The 12158-nt window shown below is 39.3% G+C and overlaps 1 protein-coding gene across 1 annotated transcript; it reads right to left on the minus strand.

The window, feature by feature from the left end:
* Nucleotides 1–4305: 4305 nt before the first annotated feature.
* TEX36 (testis expressed 36) lies at nucleotides 4306–10836 on the minus strand. The gene is made up of 5 exons (XM_086752831.1): nucleotides 10788–10836; nucleotides 9990–10075; nucleotides 8543–8674; nucleotides 5868–5948; nucleotides 4306–4565 (listed from the first exon to the last, which is right to left on the minus strand). Exons 1-5 carry the CDS (start codon nucleotides 10834–10836, stop codon nucleotides 4323–4325), a joined length of 591 nt encoding a protein of 196 aa, XP_086608957.1. The 3' UTR covers nucleotides 4306–4322.
* Nucleotides 10837–12158: the final 1322 nt, after the last annotated feature.

The following is a 12158-nucleotide window of genomic DNA, read 5'->3' on the forward strand; positions in this document are numbered from 1 at the left end:
TAAATTGGGTGCTTTAATGGTTCACTCACACCCACTATTGCCATACATCCAAATTAAGATCAGTTAGGATTACTTCCCTCTTGAATAGGCTTCCCTTTAATTAGATATTCCAGATAATGTTTTAACAGCTCGTTATTTTATTACTTTGTTGAGGAGGCAGGCATAAACCAAAAAATTTGGGATGAGGCAGCTCTGTATAGTACTTTCCCACCCCAGAGCGCAATGAGTCTCTGTACTTGCCATCTACTGCTCATTAGATAATGCAGCAGCAGCAGGGGAGGAGGTTAAGGAGTAATAAAAAAAAAAAAAAAAGTTTGCAGACTATGCTTTAAAGATAGAGATGCCTAATCCAAACTTTCTACTTAACTTCAGAAATTTTATTTCTTGTCAATGAGGATGGCCGCTGTATCAACACAAATGTTTTATTGGATTCAGGCTTATACCTGGAGTTCAACACTAGCGCTGTCACAGTTATACCAGTATTTTCCTCTTAAACTAGTATTCAGAACATTTATAGAAGTGTAATATTATCCACACTTGAACTAAACCACTGGAAACAAATCAGCACCGGTTTTGGGTTTAGACAGATCTCCAACAATATTGCTAGTGCGTCACTGCGTAGCCCGGGGAAGGAAAACGTCTCATCTTCAGTACAACATTTATATCAAGTTACATCACTCCGACTAACCTTGAGAGTACATGTTAAGAAACAACATTTCAGCTACATGGAGTGATTCAATTATGAACACGGAATGATTAGATTAGCAGCAGATGACTTGGAAGTCAAGCTGCTGCATCCCCACTGAATTATTAGCTCCTGGAGCAGCAGCACTCCCCCTTCCACCCACACCTCCCCACAGGCCAGGCAGTTCAGGCTTTAAGCATCTCTTTCAGCTTCTTTAGACACCAACTAAACAAAAGGCAAAATTTAAATCTTGCCTCCTATTGTACCAAAACCAATCTCCTCTCATACAACATCAATAGTTTCTCTATCAGAGTCAATACAACTACTAAAAGCATTTCATAGGTCACAACAGTTCATAAATGACACAGCTATAAAAAGAAAGTTGACATCCAGCTTACCAGGAGGCCACAAGGTCCAAGGACAGCAGCTTTGAGCGAGACCATTTTTTTCCGATCTAGTTATCAGCAACGAGGGCAGAAAAAAGGAAAAAAAAAACAAAAAAGAAAATCCACACTTTAAAGAAGCGGACATAACTATGCAGACACAAGCGTAAGACTGTGTTCCAGCACAGCTGAACTGACCCAACCTGAGAAGCCAGCTGTCTCCAACGAGGGCTCGGAAAGGTGACAGTGCTGCTGTTCTTCAGCTCAGCCACATCAATCATCAGCCTCAGCCTGTTGCCGGGTCCAGCTGATGAGTATCAACCCATTAAGCCAAAAGAACTTGCAGCCATCTGCCCAACCCCTTTGCTTAATTTTTTTTAATCCATTTTGCTTGAGTTCTGTGAATCTAGCGAACGTATTGAAAACACCACTAAATTAACACAAAAGAGACTTCTTAGGAAAGCTGTGTAGACAGTCCCTAAATTGGTGTGGGCTCAGGAGAAAAAACAGAGAGCAACGATAACTGCTCATTCGAAAGGACTGTAGTACCAAGATTCTCGTTTCTCTAAAGAGGTTTTGGCTGTGTTCAAATTGTCGACAATACTGCTCAAGGAAATATTGCCACAAACTTACTTGATTTTTGGTTTTGTTTTTTTTTTTTTTTTAACAATCTAATTTGATGGCACACAAAAAGGTCACCTATTGCATGCTCATAAAAAAAAGATACATGTGGGTTTTTTCAAAAGACTTTTTAAAAAAGTCCATCTTTACCAGCACCACCTAGAGCATAACCTCTACTTCTCCAGAGCAGTATTTGCTGAGTTAACTCTAATTAACAACCAGCTGGGAGCACTTTCCTGCCCTGACTAGGAAACCTTTCTGGGAGTTACCAGCCCTCCTCCCCTCTCCATCATCCCCCAAGGAGGAAAAAAAAACATATTGCAAAAATATTTTAACTCAATAGGGCCTTCTTGTCACAGACATTATTATCACAAGATTAAACAAAACTGATAGCTTCTATGCAAAGTATGCAAGGTTATGACTTTCTGGAATTTATCTAGGGTGTTTATCACTCATTTTGAAATTCAGTGTATTGTATCTCATGTTATTTGCCCAAAAAACACAGCCAGAGCATGAGATATGTGGGAATCCCCTGTTTTATTCAACCCAGCACAGCATATTTCAGTTTGTATAGAGGTTTCACGAGCTCTCCAGTTTCTCCTCTGGAATCTTTATCACAATATCATTGAGAACATATATTAATCCACAGTTATTTTTAAAAACAATCCATGTTGGAGTCAAAATGTGAAGGGGAAAAAAAAAGAAGGGGAAAAAAACAAACCTAGAATCTTTCTCTTGGTGTTTGAAAGCATAACCAACTACAGTAATTTATTTCACCATATCCAGTTGTAATGCTAAACCACAGATAAACATTACTAATGCAGCAAGAATGTGTTTCTTCCTTCTGATGGAGGTCCAAGATTGCCCTCTTGAGTATGCCAAACAGCATGGGGTACTTCATTTACCATGTGATTGGCACACACTTCAGTTTTGAATCAGTTTGGAGATGAAATTGTTGGCTGAAGCTCTGGAAATTCTGACTCTAGAGTTGTCAGGCAGACGGTCTTTACTTTGAGAAAAAATAATTATTTTTAATAACACTATGTTACTTGGCTTTTTATCTGTTTTTACATTGTTCAATGATGTTTTGCATTTCTATGTATTGTGCAGCACCCCAAGAACTTTAGTAGGGGGAACTTCATTCAAAAAGTTTATTATTTCAGCATGTGCTAATAAAATTGCTACATGTTTGGGGAGATATTCTAGTACACTCTATTTTGATGGCACACAAAAAGGTCACCCATTGCATGTTGATAAAAAAAAGATCTATCTGCTCACTGAAAGGCAGAAATACTTTCTTAACAGAGCTCATTTTCAAGGCATCTCTTACAATGCACGGAACGCTAAGGGTTGAGGGTTTATTTTTCCATTTCTCTTGTAAACAAAGGAAATTATCCCATAAACTTATGCTTAAATTTTTAAGTCAACATTATTCTGCATAGCAACAAGCCTATTTCTAGTATATTTAAAGATACACTGTTTGGTTTATTATTTTATTGATATTAATGGAAATGATCCAGAAGAGGAAAACACATTATTTGGAGGTCTGACTCTAATGCCTTCCATATCCTAAAGCCAGTAAGTATTCTGGGAGCAGAGTGCTTGGAGGATTGGTTCTGAATTCACTTCCTTAGGGACGTGTAACTCTAAAATCATGAGTTCTTTTTAGATCCAGTCCACCTCAAACTCAAACCTTCATACAGCCTTCCACTCTCAGCTTGAGGTTTTTTTCCCCTTACTGCCATCAACACCACACACATATGTACACTCATGTTTTGTGAGTGCACACACAGGCATGCAGACATTGTTAACAACAACCTTTGTTTCTTTACTTATACAACTGCCATGTTAGAATTATGGAATGGTTTGGGTTGGAAGGGACCTTCAAAGCCCACCCAGTCTAACTCCCCTGGCAAGGAGCAGGGACATCTCCAACCAGATCAGGTTGCTCAGAGCCCCATCCAACCTGGCCTGGAATGTTTCCAGGGATGGGACATCCACCACCTCTCTGGGCAACCTGGGCCAGTGTTCCACCACCCTCAGTGTAAAAAAAGTTCTAACCAAATATTACAGTTACGTCGCACAACAATTTAATGCGCAGCTTCTTTTTTACCTAGTTTCTCCAATGGCTAGTGCCCTGCCTTCATAGCCATGAAACCCTTCAGAAAAGTTTCTCCCTTAGCTGAACATGCAGTTTTGGCTCCCTGTTGTGGTAACCCCTCAAGGATGCAGTTCCATTATGTATCTTTGTCAACACAGATGCTGTCAGCTACCTGAGGTACAGCCATATCACTGATTCTGAAACTGAAGGAGCTGTTGTATCAAGATGAGGGTCAATCAGTATCAAATAACACAAGTACAATCACTACCTCTGTTCTCCTACAGGGGTATTTCTAAAATTATGCACAAACACGCTTTTCCTTCTAATGCTCTTCTTGACTAAAATTTTTGTGGTAATGTAAGTCTTCAGAGTAACACGATTGTTGATTTCAATGAACTCTCAACTGTACTGCCACATTCACTTCACACAAACGTTTATTTCATCATCCATTTCAGTAACCAGTAGTCCAGATCTTGAGAAAAGTCTCTGATGATGATAAGTCAGTGCTACAAAGGTGTTTTTATCATTAAGATTATTTATTTGGCTGCTGGTTTTTTCCATCCTCAGGAATAGGTTTGTCAGTGCAGCGTTTTTCTGAGTGGTGTTTTGGATATCGCCTACAAAATGGGCCTGTAGTATTCTGATCTTTCACAAATGATGTCTGATAAACGGTTAGGCCATCCTCGCTGCTAGGAGCTGGTTCATGAGCCCATAGGAAGAAGTTCTGTGAGTTCTGTTGCCGTCTCTCTGGTTCCACCTTCCTCCGGCCCATACCCTGGAAAAAAAATTGAAAGAAAAATTCACGTAAACATATGACTTACAATCACAGTTTCACAGATGAATCTTAAAACGTTCACTACCCCACTGGGAAGTTAACGAAGCTGTTACCACAGTGATTTTGAGAACTCACGGCTGATCTTTAACAAGTTAAAAATAATATTGTCAGACTTGCCTGTATGAGCATTTCTGGTTGCATATATAATACGAAATCTGTTGACCTTCCACCTCTTAGTACTAATAAACCACTTATACTTTACATTCCTCTAGCATAATATATACTGAAAGATATTTAGCTATACTCAGCTGAATTAATCTTCTACGTAATCCAAAGAAACAGGGTAATAATTTTATGTTCAGACTGCAATCAAGAAACTGAGACAGACCATGAAATCTGAATCTTCAAAACTACCTCTTGTGTGTCCAAACACAGAGAGACGGAGCCTGATTTTCACACTCCAGATCTTGCAAGAAATTTATTTGGAATTACGATTGATCGATATCTCTAAAATCATGAGACACTGCACAAAGTGCACAGAAACGGAGATTACTCAGTGAAAAATGAACACCAAAAAATCTAGGTCTAAGAGAGTCCAAAGCCAGACAAACTTTCATTATCACAATTTGCTGCTTCCTCCTCCACTCATTATCTTGTGAACTGTACTGTTTCTTTTGCTGCCTAGAAAGATGTCAACAATCTAAGAAAGTGGAAAAATATGAAACTGTTGCATATGCAGAAAAGCCCAAAACAATTTAAATTCTATTAAAAGTTGGGGTTTTTCCAATGTACATTTAAACAGGTATATTACAAAGAGATGTGGATTAGAAAACGATACATTCTGGAGATAGATCGTGGGTGTCCTATGGATTTTGGTTGAACTTACGATGAAGATGAGTATGAACCAAACATGTGGGACTATGAATTATGAGTGACTGCGATCCCTACAGAAGTTCACCACAAGGCCAATCTCTTTTAGCAGACTAATAGGACATGTAACTGGGTACAAAATCATGTTAAGACATAAAAACCAGAACCACTAGAAAATGCCTGTCCACATGTTCCACCTGAATTCTGCCACTCTCAACGACCATCTGTACTGCTGTATACCTGTACCAGCCCCAGAAGAGTCCCATCCCTACACTAATAAAAAGTGTGTTTTTCTTTGCTGTTTACATTTTTCTCTTCTCACAATTTTTAGCATCTATAATTTTTGCAAGGGAGAGAAAAGATACTGTGTTTAATCTCTGGCAGGCAGAGAGATATGAACCTGCTTGATTTTTCTCAGTGCTGGGTACTTACAAAATCAAAATACTCTCCCACGTTCCGTAGAGAGTGTCTGTTGTCATGAGAAGAAAACGGGAAATTGTTGTTCACAGCTCTCTGAAAAGAAATTATAGCAAAAACCCATGAATTTTCACATACCTTGTTTGGAGTCTAGTAGTTTTAGTCCTTATATTCCGAGAGCTGCTGAAATTATAGCTGCCTATGTTCTAACACAAAAGTCCTACTCCTATGTCAAATCTTCAACTGCACATAATTTTATAGGGGCAATGTGGACCCTCTTTATTTGATTTTATTTTTTTTTACAAAATCATCAGGAGGATTTGCTTTCCCTTGACTTACTGAATATATACCTGATTAATACAAAACTGCAAATTTTCAAATAAGAAAAGCTCCATTCTGTCTGCAAGCTGCAAAATACCAGATACATGTCAGGATAGCCCTGTTTGATTCACTAGTAAGCCTAAAGCTAATTAAAATGAACTACAAAAGGGACCTCAAAAGCGAATTAATCTGTGATTTATGTACTGAATGTCATGTACACTGCTTGTTGCAGGGGAAGTGCAGGAGGTATTAATTGCATAACTAATTTATAATCTCATTCTTTAACATAATGTTCATCCAGTCTCCTTAAATGAAACTGGACTTTTAGATGAAAAAAGGACAACTGCAAAAGAGCTATTTTAAAAGTAATTTAATATATTTACTTTTTTTAAAAGTTCACTTATTATATACCACTGCAATATTATTAAAATAGTTAAAAAAATTGAAACACTGAGAACTCTTCTGGACTATTAGATTGCCTCTGTTCTTCCCTAAGCATTGTTTTCTTGCTTCATGTTGGGAACTTTATGTTTTTTTTTTTCTGTAAATGCTCTAGCAATTCTTACTTTTAACATTGTGGAACACATTTTTCATCTTCCAACTATGATATGCACCTCCAAACAGAAGAGCAAGTTTTAACGTAACACACTTTTAAAAACTGTGTTTCAAGAGTAAGTGAATCTCCATCAGTTCTAAAGATAAATGTAACTGGAGGCCTAGTCCAGCAAGAAGAATCACCAAATACAAAATTTGCCTGCATGGAGTCAGCTGCATGATCATATCTTAGGGTACTTGGCACGCTATACCTTTTTTAGGTACATGTCACATTGTCACTTGTTTTCTCATATATTTTTAACCAGACTGTAGTTCAATGGATAAGTAAAATCAACGGATACATTCTCACATATATGTTTAAAAATAAGCACCTTCTAAGTCAGTAAAATAGAAGACTTACTAAAACATCCTACTGCAATTACCTGTCAATCTTAGCATTTTAGGAATAGTGTTTATTACAAGGGCCTAAGTGCTGCAGGAAAATTGAAAACCAAGATGGTACATGTTGAATATCATCTCTTGGTAGGTTATTAACTAATGTTTAAAAAAATCTATTACTGAATAATGATAGGACTATCATGTAGTGAGGAACAGGAGGTAATACAAGCTTAAACAGTACTACATTTCTGAGAAAATTAATTAACCTCACAGCCAGTGAGCTCCCTCGTACAAAGATATTAGGGACATTCAGCTTCGCACGCAGTGAGCTTCCAACGCTCTACCAGCACATTTTTAAAAATGTCACATAAACAAACTTTCTCAGATTGTTCCTGGGACATCACATTTTAGCCTTTAACGCATCTTTGTACTCTCACTGCTGACCTCATTTTAACTCTTGCTTCATGACAGATAGGAATTCCACTAATTCTTTTTAACAGGGAAGGGCTGCTAAATACAAGGCATTAAACATTAGGTGAACAGTCATGCTGGTGCTGACAACAGATCCATCAAACCTGGTTCTCCTTTTCCGACAGTGGCTAAGGCCAGATGTTCCACAGAAAGGTATACGTAATATCAATATAACGTATACTCATGTTACAGTATAATCTTCTTTTCTTTAAAGCTTCCCTTTAAAATATTCCTTCCTAGCTCATTTCTGTTCTTCATTATAGCAAAATCTGTGAAATGAACTCCATATAATTGCTGTGCTTATAGAAAACGAAAATAGAAAATACTCTGTGCACAAAGTGGGTGGGCGAAGCAAAGCTCAGTGTGATGATAAAATAAGGACATAAAAATGTGCTTATGAAATTGTAACATTTTAAATACTCGTGATTTTAAAACACTGTATTTTGTTTGTTTCCAAAATTGTCCCAAATCTCAATTTTAAGCAAGCCTTAAAAATGTTTCAAATGGGAAACTTTTAACTTTTTGACGATCAAAAAAATAATCTTTTGCCTGAATGTTCAGAATTTCTGACATTCAATTCAAAATGGATCATCAAATTTCAATTAAATGTTCTTATGGGGCTTTACACACGGGTTTTGGACTGAGATCGATCATAATATATTCTGGCATATAAACGTGTCTCAAGCAGCTAGAGTAGCTAATAAAAGGGAGAAATAACTGATGCTGGAAATCAGCAATAAATGCAGCAGGATTTTGAGTACCGAAAATGATAACTGAGTAACAGTGAAATATGTTTTTTCCTTAGCACAGCTAGCAATCATTTCCCTCCCTGGGGCACAAAGTCTGCCAATCTGCTACGACTGCTTTGCTAACTACCGTGCGTTCTATTCTTACTTAGAACTTAGCAAGTGATATCTTGCAAAAAAGGAGCTCTGTAAATTGTTTGTATTGCCCCAGTAACTCACCTGCTCCCGAGCTCTGTACGCCAGCGGCAATCTGTCGTTGATACGCTGAGCTGCTCCCGAGTTCTGGACCTGTTTTAGTGCAGAGCTTGTCGTTGACTCAGGTTGACTCTGGCATACTCCAGCATGAGCAAACTAGAAAATAATTACAATTGTGGTCTATCAGAAAAAAAAAAAAAAAAAAAGAAGTCAAAAACAAAAAATCAAATAAATCTGATTAGAAGTGTGGGCAGATTTGTATTTTGCCATTTATTTTTCATTGTTTGGATTGCAGCAGCACCTAGTGGCCTTGGGAAAAATCAGAAGCCTCCCTCAAAAACACAATCCCTACCATAAATATGACGTCGATCCCTAAGCAGACAAGAATTATTTCTCCAGGAACTTTCCGACAACTGTTTCTATAGCGATAATCCATCTAGCAAAACCACTTATGCTATATCATCTTTTTTTTTCCCCCCCACGCTGCTCGTGCTGTTGTACAACTGTAGGGTGGAAAGCACGAAACTTTTGGGCAACAGCTCAGCAAAACGCCAGGCCCAGGGGTTCAGAGACTGAAGAGCAGCCTGTGCCAGGCGCGCGTCGCAGTGTCCCGGGATGCCGAGACATCCCAGCCCAGGGCCTCCGACGGGGACTGCAGCACTTCTCCTGAGGAAAACGTCAGCTAGCCTTTCCAGAGGATAAAGAAAATTAGCTAGGGCTACATATAAAATAAAGAGACCTCCAGCACTGCTGGAAAACGGGAAAAAAATCCTGCCAGTGCTTGCTTTAACACACTGAATGCCTAGGCAGTTTTCCTCATTAACATCAGGAACGGGAAGCCTTGTTTCTGGCTAAACGACACTTAGCATGGCATTTTTTCAAAAGTTTAAGGATAAAAAAAGCCTGGTGAGGGACACGGAGGCTTCCGCCGCTCACCCAGGCGCCGTCGCGCTGCTCGCTGGGATGGGACCACCTGCCCTTGGACATGGCTCAGTGCCGCTGACCCGGGATGCTCTGCCCGGACCCCCAGGGCACCCCAGGTGCCAGCGTGGCCCCTTGTCCCCATCACAGAGCGGGGCGGAACCCCTGCTGTGACCTCAGACCCTCCCTGACTCCGTCACTAAGCGATTCTGGTGTTCATTATGAGCCAGATGAGCAAAGGCAACGCTGCTCTTACCCGTCAACTGCAGAAGGGGAAATAAAAGTTGGTAAAACTACTGAATGCCGTCTTAAAATGGGAATTCTGCTTAAAAATTAATTCGTTCTGCACAATGACTTCAATGGCACTTTACAATCTGAATGGTAATATCTGAAGAAAGGAGGGTCATTTTTGAGGAAAAAAACCCCAAGGATATCAGGGATATCATCTTTAAGATGTAACTTCACGCTCTTTTTAAAATTGCTTTACACATACACACATCTTGATCGCAGACACGGATAATATTGGTTTAAAAAAAAACAGTGACATCACCTTAAGGATATTTTTGCCTTTGAGTGTGAGCACTGACTTGAAGACATCTGTAGTATTTGAGTGCCAGCATGCTCTGCCAGCAAGCACTGCCCAGGCAGGCGTTCAGGGAAGCCCACGGAGGATTGTGTGTCTCTAGGAATTTGGGGGTGGCAGACAGGACCGGAGCAGGGATGCCACCTGCACCGTGCCACTAGGGAAAAGTCCCTAGTCCGTTCAATCATATTACATAGTCCCTAAGATGGATGGAACAGACTTTTTTTCTCCATATAACATTTTGTAACACATTTTAATGGACGGGGAAGTGGAGAACTAACCAAAATGTAAGACCTGTTTCACAGAAGGAAAAACTGAGGCACAAAACCCTCGCTCATCATGAAAGGAGCCTCTTAAGCGAGCTGTAGACAAGGCAGAACTTCTCACAAAACCAAGCACAAACCCAGACTTTGCCTCCCGGGCCTTGACAGACTGTAAAGGACATGACACTCGTACGGTAAGTGCTCTGTTTTCCAGTATATGGATATTCAAGGCTAACTTATGTGGGAATCAGATACCAAGGCTGGCAAACGGAACACGAGAAAATACTGTACTTGTGTTCGTTAACTATGAATGATTTAGACAGTCGTAGCCATTTGGAAAGTGCAATCACCAAGTTCCTGCAGGAAAATCTATTTTTCCGTCTTACTGTCAGACACAGGTAATGATGACGGGGCTCTGAGCAACCTGATCTGGTTGGAGATGTCCCTGCTCCTTGCAGGGGGTTGGACTGGGTGGGCTTTGAAGGTCCCTTCCCACCCAAACCATCCTGTGATTCTATGACTTTATGATTTTTGGGAATACTAGCTGCCATCATGGAGTTTTTCAAGGCTTTCTTCTAAATCACCTACTTTGTTTCTCTGTTGAACTTTTGATAATAGAAAGAAGAGTGATTATTTGGAATTTGTTATTATTAATGATGCCTTGCTGCAAGCTACTTTTAAGTACAAAAGCAGGTAAATTACTTCTATGAGGATTACATTTAGTTAATGTAAACCCTGTTTATGAAAAATAAGCTATTCCAGATAATGGAATTTTAGTTAAGGAAAAAAAACTCCAATTATTGCAAACAAGCTGTAAGAGCAACATGTTTTGAAGCACTTTGTTGATTGTACTGTTGTCTCAGCCTTGACTGTAACAAACTGTGCCAACGTCCGAACGCACCCGGAGCAGATCAGAAGGCTGTGGAGATAACCAATGCTATTTTTAAGACTGAGTAAGCCACTGAGAGGAACAACTACACAAGGACAAAGAGCGTGACAGGCAGAGGAACCCGCAATTTGTTTTCATTCCATTTCTTTTCAGATTCAGTAACTTGGGGCCCATTATTGCAAACCTAAAACAGCACTTTGGCCTTTAAAGTATGAGTCCACTAGAATTTTTTTTTTTTTTTCTGAAGGACAACAACAGTTTTGTATTTACTGCTGTTTTCCAGTGAGATACGGGTAAAGCTGAAAAAATGAAAGTTTAAGGATGGAACTTAAAAGCGTCCCTTCCTAATTATCATAAAAGGATTCTAAAGGAACATCAGGAATAATTAAATTAAGGAAGAAATGGGCCAGGCTGCAACAACAGTAGGCATAGGTCCAATAAAATAAGTTTGACCAAAACTGCTTAAAAAATTTTCTTAAATATTTAAGTAGATTCTGTATATCTTTTCATATCAAAGTGTATTGCTGTATTTATAACATCATCACTACTAAAAGACATATGCTTTGTGTTAGTAAAAAGATGCAAAATTAAGAGCATTTTACCTTGGTTCACAAAGGAAACAAGGCTTATGCAACTACACTTTCTGAGACTGCATAATTTTCAAATCTTCAGACCGTTTTCAGTCACCTTGGACAGAAAGAAAGAATTCTGAAAATGACTGGAATCATCTAAGCTCCACGAGGATCGGCGGCAGCGCAGAAAATTATCTCAGTAAAGAGGGGCAGGCCCTAGCCCAGTTGCTGTACGTGTACTGTCTGGTGTCTGGGAAGATGATGACAGGCAGTCAGCGGCTCTCCTTCCTGACCAGTCGCAAACTGCACTGCCTCTTGCTGCACGGAGAATAAAGAATACAATCTAAGAGGAATACAATAAACACTAAAAAATCCTTTGGGTACTATTCGTGGCACCATTCGCTTGCTCTGG

Source organism: Chlamydotis macqueenii, chromosome 7 (assembly GCF_036417535.1).
Source record: "Chlamydotis macqueenii isolate bChlMac1 chromosome 7, bChlMac1.mat, whole genome shotgun sequence".
NCBI lineage: Eukaryota > Metazoa > Chordata > Aves > Otidiformes > Otididae > Chlamydotis > Chlamydotis macqueenii.